Genomic DNA, 13,459 nt, shown 5'->3' on the forward strand with positions numbered 1-13,459 from the left:
TGGAGTTTGACAAATTTATTGGTATTTTAGTAAAGACATTCATCTCAGTCGTTTCTCTCCCATCTTGACCTTAGGTTAATATTTCATTTGAGTCAAGAAAAGATTATGTAGGAAAGGGATGTTATTTTAACATAAACAGTAAAATGGACAAAGTGGAAAGTTTGCCTACATTAAAGCAAGTTAAATTCATGTATCTTGATATAATTAAATCATGTAAGAACTAACAGTTCTATATACATTTCCATTGTTTTACTTGGGGCTTACTCTAAACTTAAATGCAATTGAACAAAATGTTAGGAGTATATACAGGCTGCTTCTCTGGAGTTATTACCTATTAAAAGAGCTCAGCGAGTAGTTACCACCAATAAAATAGTCTGAAGCTGCCTCCAAATTAAACATTGCAGGAGTTTTCAAAGAAACCATTATACTCTGTTTCTTTTACCTGGGACTATGCTTTTAAAGATGTGTTTTAACTGTCACATTAAAAAATAATCCATATACAAAAATTCTAAAAAAATCCTACAATACATAGATCTAACAACGAATATGTGGTCAAAGAATCCATAAAATGCTTCAAGATGCATTTTCTTTTTTATCTTCAGTACCTAAAATGTGCTTTTGAGAGGCCATTGGTTAATATGTATACACTTCAAATGAACTGTTATTACTGTACTAAAATAAGAATTGTTGCATTAAGTTCAAATCAAATTCACTTTCACAAGTTAGTAACTTAAAGTAAGCTTTAACAAAGTTACAGAAAAGTGCATCTTTCTCATTTTCATCTTCACACAATGTTGCTTTTTTGGTGTTTCTACCTTTTAAAAATTAAAAACAGCCAAATATTTAAGTATTATGTACATTTAAATTTTTGGTAGTGGTTTGTATTTTAAAAGAAACAGCTTCCTTATGATTTGCCTCAAGATCTGGTGGAAATGCTTACAGGAACTAGCTAATAACAAAAACCAAGAGAAGCACATTCAAAATACTGATTTACTTTGGTAGCAAATGGTCTTTGAAGACTAATGAAGGTAGACAAGACCCGTTAAAGTGAAGTGGGCTATCTCAAATACACAACAATTTACATAAAAGTTCTTAAAAAATTTTTTAAAGAGCTAAGCATCTGTACCAACCGATAGCAATGCAATACCTAGTTTATGATGACTTGAAACAAAACAAATGCCCATTAGGAAAAAGAAAAGCTGTATTTTATCTAACATACTTTCAGTCAATAGTCCAGTAACATTTTCCTCCCAATACGACACTCCCTCTCTATAAGGCTGTTCCTGGGAGCCAGACACTTTAGGTTAATAAGGGAGTTAAGACTAATTGCTTGCAGTTTAATAGACAATAACTTTTTGCGTCCCTCTTAATGTGCTAATAGTTGTGTCTAAAAAAATATGCAATTCTTAGAAAGGTACCATTTCTGATTTTTTTATTATCTGTAACCTTTGGAAACTAATCACATGAAACTACAAAATTAGCAAATGTCTTGAAATCTGTATATAAAACATAAATTACCTCTAATTTCAAACTCTCATTTATTAGTGTACCACTCAATCTTTAAAAAACAAAACAAAACAAAACAAAAAGGCGGCTCCAAAGATAGTCTTATACCATTCTTTAAAAAAGGAAACTGTTCCTTTTAACTTTACACCCACCCCACACCCCAATTTCAAAACACATCATTTAATTGTCTTGGTCATGAACATTTCCAAGATGAGATTTTATATTTCGCTCCCATAGCTTCTGGTTATCAGAAAAACCATGCTTTCCTTTATTGAAGGAGTTTGGTCCTGCTGATGTTGGTGTATCCCTGTGTTAAAAGATACGAAATTTAAAAGTTAAATAAAGCCTTTTGGGCCATGTTCTTAACTCATTCAAAACATATTTGTTTAGTATCTATTATGAACACAGGCTGAGTATCACAAGCCCCTACAGAGTTCTTCAAAAATACCCATTCTATAAGACCCAGTCCTAAAGTTTCAAATTCAGTAGGTCTGAGGAGGGACCGGCATGTTTAACAAACACCTAAGGTGATTCTGACACATAGCTAAGGGTGGCAACCAGGACAGTTTTTAAAACTGTTGCTTGAAACCCATTAAAATAGGGTCATGAGGGATCCCTGAGTGGCGCAGCAGTTTGGCGCCTGCCTTTGGCCCAGGGCACGATCCTGGAGACTCGGGATCGAATCCCACGTCGGGCTCCCGGTGCATGGAGCCTGCTTTTCCCTCTGCCTGTGTCTCTGCCTCTCTCTCTCTCTCTGTGACTATCATAAATAAATTTTTAAAAAATTTTTAAAAAATAAATAAAATAAAATAAAATAGGGTCATGAAATCAACTGATGGCTTGCCATCAGCATCTATAAAAGAATGAAATAAAAGAAAAATATGAAGATATACTACACACAGAAAGGTTCAGTATCACTATGGATTTGTGTCATGAATTTGTTTTACATCTTTTACATATTTTTAAATATATAAACAAACAAAGCGAGTGTTTAGACTGGGTTACAAGGTCAGATGTACTTCTTACTTTTAGGTCCCTGTATGAAAGGAAAGCAGGCAGTCACCGGGACTGCTCCTATTTGAATCTGAACACTGACGCCTGCATATGGACTTAGTTCTTTGCTAGTTTATATTTTGGTAGAAATGAGGACAGACCATGGGTTGATTTAAAGCCAAACTTTCTTACTAGCCTCTAAGTTATCTATTTATGCATACAAAGACAAGAAAATGGGCATTCTGTTAACCTCATATTAATGTTATGTCTATAACAACAGAAACAATGGAGGAAAATTAAAAATTAAAATACTTGTCTTATTTCGGTATTTGGCATCTTAATTACCAACAAAAAAGGGACACGTACAATTAAGATTAAATGGCGAAAATAATATGACAGGTCAATGACAGAAAGTTTTTTTTATACTAGAAAAACTTAAATTTTAAATCATAAACATTTCTCAAAGCTCTCTCTAAAATTACTATTTTTGCTTAAGATATTCATTTTCTCTTACCAGGAAAGAAAATAAGATCACCGATAGCTCACAAAACAAAATTGTTTTGCCCAAATATGCAAAAAAAGCCCAAACACTAAAACATCATTCTCTACAATGTTTATAAAGAATTACGTACCTTCCAATATTCTTCATCCGCATCTTTGCTTCGGGAGGCATTTCCTCTGGTTCACTCTGAAGGAAAAAAAAAAAAAAAACGGATGATACATTACAGGTTTATTAAATTTACTTGACTACTGGGGTACGTGGGTGGCTCATACGCAAGTGCCAGAGTTCTTTCTCCCTCAAATAAATAAATCTTTAAAACGAAAAAAGCCTAACAATCCTACCAAGTGGGTGTAATTATCATTTATGACATTTTAAAGGTGAGGTAAACAAGGTTATTTTGTCCAAAGTCATAAAGCTAATAGCAAAACAGCTGGATGCCAAAGCAAAGACTCTTAACAACTTTATGGTATTGCCCCTTCTAAAAATGTCTCCTTTACTATAAAGATATCTTGAAAATTCATTCTTTCCATACTTACAGATGTTGAAAAGAGATGGGATAAGTTAAATTCCTTAGATCTGTTTTCATGTATAAACGTTGCTGGTGAGCTTTTTAATTCTTTAATTTTTATTTATTTTTTTCAAAGATTTTATTTATTTGTTCATTAGAGACACAGAGAGAGAGAGAGACAGACAGACACTCAGGTAGAGGGAGAAGCAGGCTCCATGCAGGGAGCCTAACGTGGGACTCAATCCCAGGACTCCAGGATCACAACTTGGGCTGAAGGCGGCACTAAATTGCTAGGCCACGGGGGCTGCCCAGCTTTTTAATTTTTAAGTAGGCCCCACAACTGACATGGGGCTTTGACTCACAACCCCAAGATCAAGAATCACATGCAAGATCTGCAGACTGAACTAGCCAGGTGCCCCTACCCCTTTTCATTTTTTTTTTTAATTTTTTTTTAAGATTTTATTTATTTATTCATGACAGTCACACACAGAGAGAGAGGCAGAGACATAGGCAGAGGGAGAAGCAGGCTCCATGCAGGGAGCCCGATGTGGGATTCGATCCCGGGTCTCCAGGATCACGCCCTGGGCCAAAGGCAGGCGCCAAACCGCTGCGCCACCCAGGGATCCCCCCTACCCCTTTTCAAAGTAAGCTCTAACAACTCTCAGATCAAGAGTTGCGTGCTCTACCAACTAAGTCAGTCAGGAGACCCTAAATATTCTTTTTTCCTTTTTTCCCTAAATATTCTTTTTTAGAAGAGTGTCTTCAAGATCTAGCCTAAGGGAGTTTCTCCGGGTTAAATGTGGGACAATTTGAGCATTATTGTCTATTGAATAAAGAAGCCATGAGGCTACACTTACATAAATAAAGTTCTTCCTTACAGTAAGAGACAATAAATATAAAAGAGATAAGGACAATGAGAAAAATCACCATTTGGCAAAATTCATAATAATTGAGTCTGGCAGGAATCATCAATGAGATGTTAACATTCATGAGAGTGTTTAAAAAATTATTATCTCAAAAAAAAATAAAAAATGAAAAATAAATAAAAAAATAAAAAATTATTATCTCTTTTTAAAATTTTTTATATTTATTCATGAGACACAGAAAGAGGCAGAGGGAGACACAGGCTCCCTGTGGGGAGCACAATGCGGGACTCCATCCCTATCCCGGACCCTGGGATCACACCTTGAGACTAAGGCAGATGCCCAGTCACTGAGCCACCCGGGTGCCCCTAAATTATACATTTTCATGTATTCTTTTTATCTTTTATTAAAGATTTTATTTTTAAGTAATCTCTACACTCAACTTGGGGCTTGAATTTAGAACCCCAGCATGTTCTACTGACTGGGCCAGCCAGGAACCCATAAATTTTAATTTTTTTAATTTTTTAATTTTTAGTTTTTTAAAGATTTTATTTTTATTTATTCATGAGAGACACAGAGAGAGAGGCAGAGACACAGGCAGAGGGAGAAGCAGGCTCCATGCAGGAAGCCTGATGTGGGACTCGATCCTGGGACTCCAGGATCACGCCCTGGGCCAAAGGCAGAAGCTCAACCACTGAGCAACCCAGGGATCCCCTATTTTTTTAATTTTAAGTAGGCTCCATACCCAACATGGGATCAAGAGTCTCTTGCTCTAATGACTGAGCCAGCCAGGCACACCCTAAATATTCTTCAAGCATACCCCTACAGATAAATTTTAATTACAAAAGGTAAAATAATAATTTGAAAAGTAGAGAAATTTGGCAGGTATCACTTTAATCAAATGATCAAAGTTAACACTGTCAGTAATGGGACATATTGACAACATGCGCTCCCTGATATGATGCATTAAGAACTTGGCATCATTTCTGTGGTATTCCTGCCAAAGTAAGTAACAAGAATCTAATCATGAGGAAACATCATACAAATTCAAAGTAAGGGACATTTTACAAAATAACTGGCCTCAACTCTTCAAAAATGTTAATGCCATGAACAGAAAGACCCGGGAATTGTCCAAATTAAAGGAGACTAAAGACATAACAACTAAAAATATATTTTTAAATTTCAAAATTAATTAAACAGATGTCCTTCTTGTCCAACATACTTTAGGCTCAGATACATATCCAACTATCTTCTGCAAAAAAAGGAAAAACAAGATGAAGATTTTAGATGCACAGCCTTTTATCTAAGAGACAAGTTAAAGTTTATATCCTTTATCATCATTAACTTGTCAGTTTCTCCATTTTCAAAACAAGAATAACTAAATCACACAATTCACAGGACTATATGGAGGATAAAATAAAGTTACCATGGAAAGGTTTCCAAATTGTTAGGCATTCAAAGCAAACTATTACTATCATGTAGGAGCTTAGCAGTTCCAGCTGAATTGTGCTCATGCTGTTCCCTTCTTACTATAGTCTTTCCCCCATACATTCTGTACTCCCCAAAAAGCTACCTCGTCTTTTAAGAATATCAGAGATGACAGGAAATATTAATTATTATTAGATTAGTAACTTCTCAAACTTTTTTTGAGAGGATGAATGAAATATTTTTCTCCTCAATGAAATCTTACTTGGGCCCCTAAGTATAAAACAGATTAAAGAATAGCTACAAGTGAAAAGAGGGCAAGAGATCAGAGTCCTGCTTATTAGGGATCACCTAATACCACAGTAGCTCCTGAGACGTGTCCACAGAATCCCAGAACTCTGAGAAGTATTTAAAAATAAATTATTTAAGCTGAACCTTCACTGGGGCACCTGGGTGGCATAGTCAGTTAAGCATTCAACTTCTTGGTTTCAGCTCAGGTTGTGATCTCAGGGTCTTGAGATGGAGCCCCACATGGGGCTCTGCTTAAGACTCTCCAGCTCCCCCTTGCCCTCCCCCATGTGCAGGAGCACGCACTCTCTCTCAAATAAATACATAAATCTCAAAAATTAAATAAAAATAAATAAACCGAGCCTTCATTTTATAGCTGAAAAACTAAGGCTCCAAAAAAGGTAAAGTTGATTTATTCAGAGGCTTTCTACCAGTAACTGAACAAGAAGAAAAGAATACAGGCCTTCCCATTACCAGTCCAGTGGTCATGGTCTTCTATGCTGCTACATCTGGTTATTTGGCTTCTCTTCCTGCCTCAAATTTCCACATCGATTCATGTCTTCAAATTTTTGTTTTGTACCTTTTTTTTTTTTTAAAGATTTTATTTATTTATTCATGAGAAACACAGAGAGAGGCAGAGACACAGGCAGAGGGAGAAGCAGGCTCCATGCATGGAGCCCGACATGGGACTCGATCCTGAGACTCCAGGATCTTGCCCTGGGCCAAAGGCAGGCGCTAAACCGCTGAGCCACCCAGGGATCCCCTATTTTGTACTCTTTTATACCCTGCTAGACTGAATTTCTAGAGGAACATATCTGATTAATCTTTGGAATCTCATTGTGCCTAGCATATAGAAAGTGATAACCATAGTAATTCTTTACCTATCGATTTGGACTCCAAACATTCCATATTCATCCTTGGCCAAACTTCTCTACTGAAATCTCCACTCCAATCAAATGCACCTGCTAAGTATTTACTACTTGTCTTAGCCTTAAAAGTATTCCTTGGTTTGTCAAAACTCAGCCGAATATTTTGGCATCCAACTCCTATTTCTTCTCTTATTTAGTTTTCCAAATTATTTCAGCGCACAGTATGCTCCTCTGAATGAATAATTTTTATCCATACTGCTTCTTGGAGCAATTATTCACATACTGTTAACATTTGTTACACAATGGGGTCAACATTTGGGCAGCCCGGGTGGCTCAGCAGTTTAGCGCCACCTTCAGCCCAGGGTGTGGTCCTGGAGACCTGGGATCAAGTCCCACATCAGGCTCCCTGCATGGAGCCTGCTTCTCCCTCTGCCTGTGTCTGTGCACCTCTCTCTGTGTCTCTCATGAATAAATAAAATCTTAAAAAAAAAAAATGGGGTCACATTTTAAGTGGGGGGGTTAGTTTCTAAAGCCAGAGACCAAAGAAAAAAAGTCAAAATGATGCTTAAAATTCCATATCATATGCTATTCTAAAGCATAAGAGAACGATACTGTGAGAGGCATGAGGGAACTAAGACTGCCTAAGAGAACAGCAGGTAAGCAACTCATGCTCACTCTGGAACATGTGCTTATCGAACAGAACTTCTAGCAGAATCACCGGTACTACTAGCTATTCTTCTTGGGGATACCGGAAGAAAACATCACACCTGCCTTTTTTAAGTTGAACGTATGCACGGTATCTCATCACTGAAGACTCCAACTACAAAATTATTAGACAGTAACATTAAATTTTTCTTTTTTTGGATTCTACATATTTCCTAGCACGTATTTGTATTAATATTACTCATAATATGCATTTATTTATTTGATTCTTTTTTTAAGAAATTTATTTGATTTCTTTTTTTAAGTAGGCTCCACGGGGATCCCTAGGTGGCTCACCACTGGCACCTGCCTTCAGCCCAGGGCATGATCCTGGGGTCCGAAGATCGAGTCCCACATCATGCCTGCTTCTCCCTCTGCCTGTGTCTCTGCCTCTCTCTCTGAGTCTCAAATGAATGAAAGAAGAAAAGGAAAAGAAAAGAAAGAAAAGGAAAAGGAGGGATCCCTGGGTGGCGCAGCGGTTTGGCGCCTGCCTTTGGCCCAGGGCGCGATCCTGGAGACCCAGGATCGAATCCCACGTCGGGCTCCCAGTGCATGGAGCCTGCTTCTCCCTCTGCCTATGTCTCTGCCTCTCTCTCTCTCTCTCTGTGACTATCATAAATAATAAATAAAAATTAAAAAAAAAAAGTCTATAAAAAAAAAAAAAAAAAAAAAGAAAAGGAAAAGGAAAAGGAAAAGGAAAAGATCCCTGCCCAGCATAAAGCTCAACATGGGGCTCAAACTCATTACCATGAGATCAAGACCTGAGTCAACATCAAGAGTCAGACACTTAACACTGAGCCACCCAGGTGCCCCTGTTGATTTGATATTTTAAGGCTATTGCCCCCAAAGGCAATATTTTAATAATCCTACAACCAAATAAAACATAGAAACAGCCAGATTTTGCAGGTGTCACAAAAAAAACCCTATTCAGAATTTTTAAAAAATTTCACTAGTACCATTAATACAAACTACAATCTGCCATTAACACCTTCCTTAAGGAATGGTTAAAGTAAAATAAACAGGGGCACCTGGTGGCTCAGTGGTTGAGCCGTCTGCCTTCGGCTCAGGTCATGATCCTGGGTTCCTGGGATCAAGTCCCACATCAGGCTCCCTCTAGGGAGCCTGCTTCTCCCTCTGCCTACATCTCTGCCTCTCTGTGTCTCTCATGAATAAATACATAAAATCCTTAAAAGAAAAGAAAAAAGGTAAAATAAACAAAACTAGGTGTCGACTTACATCTTCATCTTCGTTAAAAGCTGCTGCTACTGAAAGGGTTTTTGGAGCAAGCGTTGGAACAGTTTCTTTAGGCTTCTGAAGAAGAAACACATTAAAAAGTATCACATAATGTTTATACAGGCTTGTTTAATGATACAAATAAGTTCAAAGTTTCAATTTTATGTTTTCATAGAAACATACAGTAAGGAACTCAGAACAAACTTTAAAGAAATCCATTTTCTCTTTTTAAAAATGTGGTTATCAACAGGTAGCTTTATTAATTATATGTCCATTTGTTTTCATCCTGTAAAAGATTTTCTAGTCATGAACTATAGTATCATTTAGCTAAGGGGTACCTGGAAAACGTGAAAGAAAATGATTAGTAGTATTTTCCCACAGTAACAAAAAATGAACAAGGCAGGGTGCCTTGAGAACATAAAAGGCACCAAGACCATCTCTCCTGGCTAGCTTTCTGCCTATAGCCTGTAATGCTTCTCTTCTATCTAATAAGTTTCTGAGATCAGTTGTCCTCAGTATCTTCATCCTCTCACCAACCATTCTGTCTTTCAATCCACTGCAATGCGGCTTCCTCCCTCATTCCCCCATGGCTCCTTATTCACCTAGAATCAAGTCCTCGTGATTCTATGCGGTCACCAATGACCAGTGCACTGCTTTTGACTCTAAACGCCGGCTACTTTTTGAAACACTCCTAACTTGACTTCTCTGACACTGCTTTTTAGAGGTTGTTCTAATTCTCTGATCTTTTGTTCCCTTTGTTTCCTCCTGTTCCCCACCTTAAATGGCAGATACCCAAAATTCTGCCCTTCGGGATCTCTCCTTCTCTATACTTCCCTAGTAAATTCCATTCACTCCCATAATTTTAACTACTGAATCTTACGTCTACCCCAAACAGGATGTCATATGCCTACTGGATAGCTCCACTTAGAGCCCCAATGGGTATTCTAGTTTCACAGTGTTCTAAGTAATGAAACCAGAAAACCTTTTCCTCAACTTGCATTCTCTTATAGTCCTGCTGATTAAATCTCTATCTAATAGACCTACATCTCCCTCTGCATTCTCATCAACTACCACACTACAGACATCTAAGGTCCCTTTAGGGCATTACTTGCCTAAACATTTCTGTTAGAAATACCATCTCCCCACCATCAGTGTTCCTTCCCTCTAATCCTCTATAATGGTACCAGAGTGATATTTCTAAAATGCAAACCGCTTAAGGGTTAAGTTCCCATACTTTCATAGCTCCGCTAGAACTTAAAGAATAAAACCAAACTATGTCATGCAAGTCCTTTATGATTCGGTTCTCTGGTCTCATTTGAGGCAGCTTTCTATCCATACATTTGCATACCACTTTCCAACTACAAACAATTTCCTGAATGTACCATGTGGCTTCACATATAAACCGCTTTTGCACAGAATTCTTTTTGAGATGCCCTTTGCCCCCTGTCTACAGTGAAGGGCAACTCAAATCACCTCATCAGTGAAATATTCTCTGACTTACTGAAACAAAATGAACCACCCTTTCTTCTATAACACAAATATTTTTTATAAATGTTTGCTTTTGAAGGAATAAGAAATGTTAATTTGGAGACTATGCAGAGACTTCAGAAATATCCTTTACTCTTTTAAAGACGTCACGTGTTTGATGTTGTACAGACAACATAGGACACAAGTACCTGTTGATCAACTATCTTTTCACATCATATAATCAAAAGCAATAGTTTTAACATTTTTGTACCTTACATCTCACGTCCTCAAGATGACTGTGTTTATACTAAAGTTTACTTTATAAAAACAGGTTTTTGTTTTTTAAAGATTAAAATGTTTTATTGAATAAATAGCCTTTTTCAAACAAAACCCTCCCATCTAAAATGATCAGCAATTACTAAATCATGTTAATGATTTAGAAAAAGTAGGGATTTAAATATCTAATTTAGGGGTGTGCCGACCACAGTAAAATCTATTTTCAAGAGTAACATCTATATGGAAGTGTACATTAGAATACATGTTTAATGACAATCAAAAAAACCCCACAAATGTTTATGCAGTTAGTCTATGCAACTTTATAAAAAAAGACCGAACAAAAAGAATTGGCTCAAACAGGAAGAAAATCATGAAGTAAAGAAATTACAAGCTGAATGTCATTTTTTGAAAAAAGGAAAAAAGAAAAAGGCAAAAAAACATAGGGTGGGAGCAGGGTAACTCAAACATACTGCCTCTAGTATGAGCCTGATCCATATCACATTTTTAAGATCTCTAAATGAACATCTAACACAAAAATAAAGCTAAACGCATCTGGCAAAGAAACATTAATTTTCACAGAACAGATATGAATAAACTAGTCAAAAGCAATAATCCTAATAATTTTAGGATTGCTCTTTTAGACAAGAATATAAACTACTTTCTAAAGTTAACAGTAACATACTACTTAAGTAACATTTTTTTCCTTAAAGATCTATGTGGTTGAAGAATATGAAACTGCCACTTTTATAGGTCAGAAATAGTCAAATACCAAAACTTTGTAAGTTTCAATCTAATACCTCAAAATTTGCCAGATACTCCACGGTTAATGATTATTAATTCAAGCTTTGTATTTAAAGTTGTTCTGTGATAGGATATACAGAGCTCAATGTCCATTTGTAGCTCCAAAGTAACCAGGAAGCTCTTATCAAAGAATACCTCACTAGCACTGATTTCTATAGACATTACTTTTTATATTACTGGAATTGAAATACAAGGAAAATAAGTGAATTTATTTCTGAAAATATTTTTGGGAGGTTTTTGCTCAACTTGGAAAAATTCTAAGCTGTTACTTCATAAACCATATACTCTTTAGAATAGTTGCTCCTTCTCATACTCCAAACTTTTAAAAAGCTTTGAGTTATAACTTGCCCACACCATTCTTGAATGCAGAGCTAAAAACTTCTTAAATACTTCACATAAGTTCACATACGAATATACCTTTTCAGACTCAATTTACCATAATCTCGTAAAAGCAGGTTTCTGAAACAAATTTTTAAGACCCATTATAAACATCATATAGATAAAATAACAACTCACACTTGATCCAAGTTTGATGGATATGGCTGAGGCTTTCTTTGTCGTCTGACTACCTATGGCAAATCCAAACTTGGAGATCTTTGTAGGCTTTGTTGGGAGGTCTGCAGCTTCTTCTTCAGCTGATCGCTTCTCAGCGCTGCGACTGGAACTTTCCCCTCCATTACTGGAAGAAACAGTCTTAGTTTTCACAGGTTTTTCTGCTTCTTCTTCAGGTCCTGGTGAAGTCGAAACAACTTACCAAGATGAGCTATTTTTACTGAGCAGATTGATGGGAGCAGCAACCTCAAAAAGCATCGTTATAAGGAAGATACCTCTGCAGTTGTCACCTACTGACCCAACAGTCTCTTCCACTGTTTGTTAGAGTATACAGCAGGAACTGAGATTGTGTGGCAGTAGAAGAGGCTCCCATGAATTAACTAGCATAAAATACAGAGCAATTTAAAATTATAAACACAGAGTTCACAAAATGTTAAGACCCTTCAACTAAACACTATTATGTAAGTCATATAATAATCTAATCATTTGTGGGGGTTTTGCTTCTTAGAAATTAAGGTCTATAAGTGCTTCTATACAAACTAGTTTGGGAGCAATTGGTCACAACACAGGATAATACATTTGATTAATAAATTCTGGCATTCTTCAATTATGTACTACTTGTTACACAAAGTACCTAGTTGTGTATATTACAAGAACTACAATGTTAATACAGCCTGGAGTAACTTTCTTGAGTGATGTGTTCCTCAAGTACCTCTCACACAATTTTTAGAGTTGAAAAGGAAACTCAAGGAAGATGTCAAGTCATCCCCTTATATAATTTAATTCTACTCCAAACGCTTGGTCATCACCTCTTATAACAATCATACTTAGGTTTATACCTGACTTATTCTCGTGGAAAAAAAAGATGAGCTAATTATAATTTCAAACAGTAGAAGCCATAACATATGTAGATTTGGAATGCAGGATGGCTCTCAATAGCTTTGTGTTTGTATCAATCAGTGAAGAAATACGTTTGCATCTTGACTATCTTTGGTTCTTTACACTGGCTATTTTAGAAGTAGTCTAGTTGATAATTAAAAATGTTACTTTCTTTCCCCCATTTCACCCTGTAGAATGTTTTCTGCTACACTAGATAGTTTACTTAGGGAGAGAAGATGCTCTAAGTGATAGCCCTGACAACAGTTAAAAAAACAAAACAAAAGAGGACATACAACTAGAATGCAGGAAAAGCAGAAAATCAAACACAAATAAATGGACAAGTAACAGAGTAAAAAATCCAGAGGCTACAAGCTCTCAATCTGTATAATTTTGGAATGATGAGGTCTCTAGATTAATAAGCACTTTGAACAGAACATTTGATTTTGTTTAGAACAAAGGTAACAGGAATTCTTTATTCTCTTTGGATAGGTGGTAAAAGTTGTAATAACAATGCAGGGGAGGTACTAAGTAGGATTAGGATTTGGGATTTCCCCAGGAGACAAAGATAGTACTGAAATGGTTGCTGGAGGTGCCA

The 13,459-nt window shown here is 36.5% G+C and overlaps 1 protein-coding gene across 2 annotated transcripts in view; it reads right to left on the bottom strand.

Annotated features, from left to right (window-relative positions):
* The window catches only part of PCNP (PEST proteolytic signal containing nuclear protein), a 17,945-nt gene continuing 4,486 nt past the window's right edge, over positions 1-13,459 (bottom strand). The window contains exons 2-6 of one of the 2 annotated variants that reach the window (XM_077884483.1): positions 12,188-12,365; positions 11,950-12,112; positions 8,893-8,967; positions 3,132-3,187; positions 1-1,813 (exon numbers count right to left, since the gene is read on the bottom strand). In XM_077884483.1, the coding sequence (XP_077740609.1) occupies positions 1,687-1,813; positions 3,132-3,187; positions 8,893-8,967; positions 11,950-12,112; positions 12,188-12,243 (477 nt within the window). In that variant the 5' untranslated portion in view covers positions 12,244-12,365 and the 3' untranslated portion in view covers positions 1-1,686. Of the gene's footprint in view, positions 1,814-3,131; positions 3,188-8,892; positions 8,968-11,949; positions 12,165-12,187; positions 12,366-13,459 lie in introns of both variants that reach the window. The other variant, XM_077884482.1, reaches the window with a different exon arrangement.

This window comes from Canis aureus, chromosome 35 (assembly GCF_053574225.1).
Source record: "Canis aureus isolate CA01 chromosome 35, VMU_Caureus_v.1.0, whole genome shotgun sequence".
Lineage (NCBI taxonomy): Eukaryota > Metazoa > Chordata > Mammalia > Carnivora > Canidae > Canis > Canis aureus.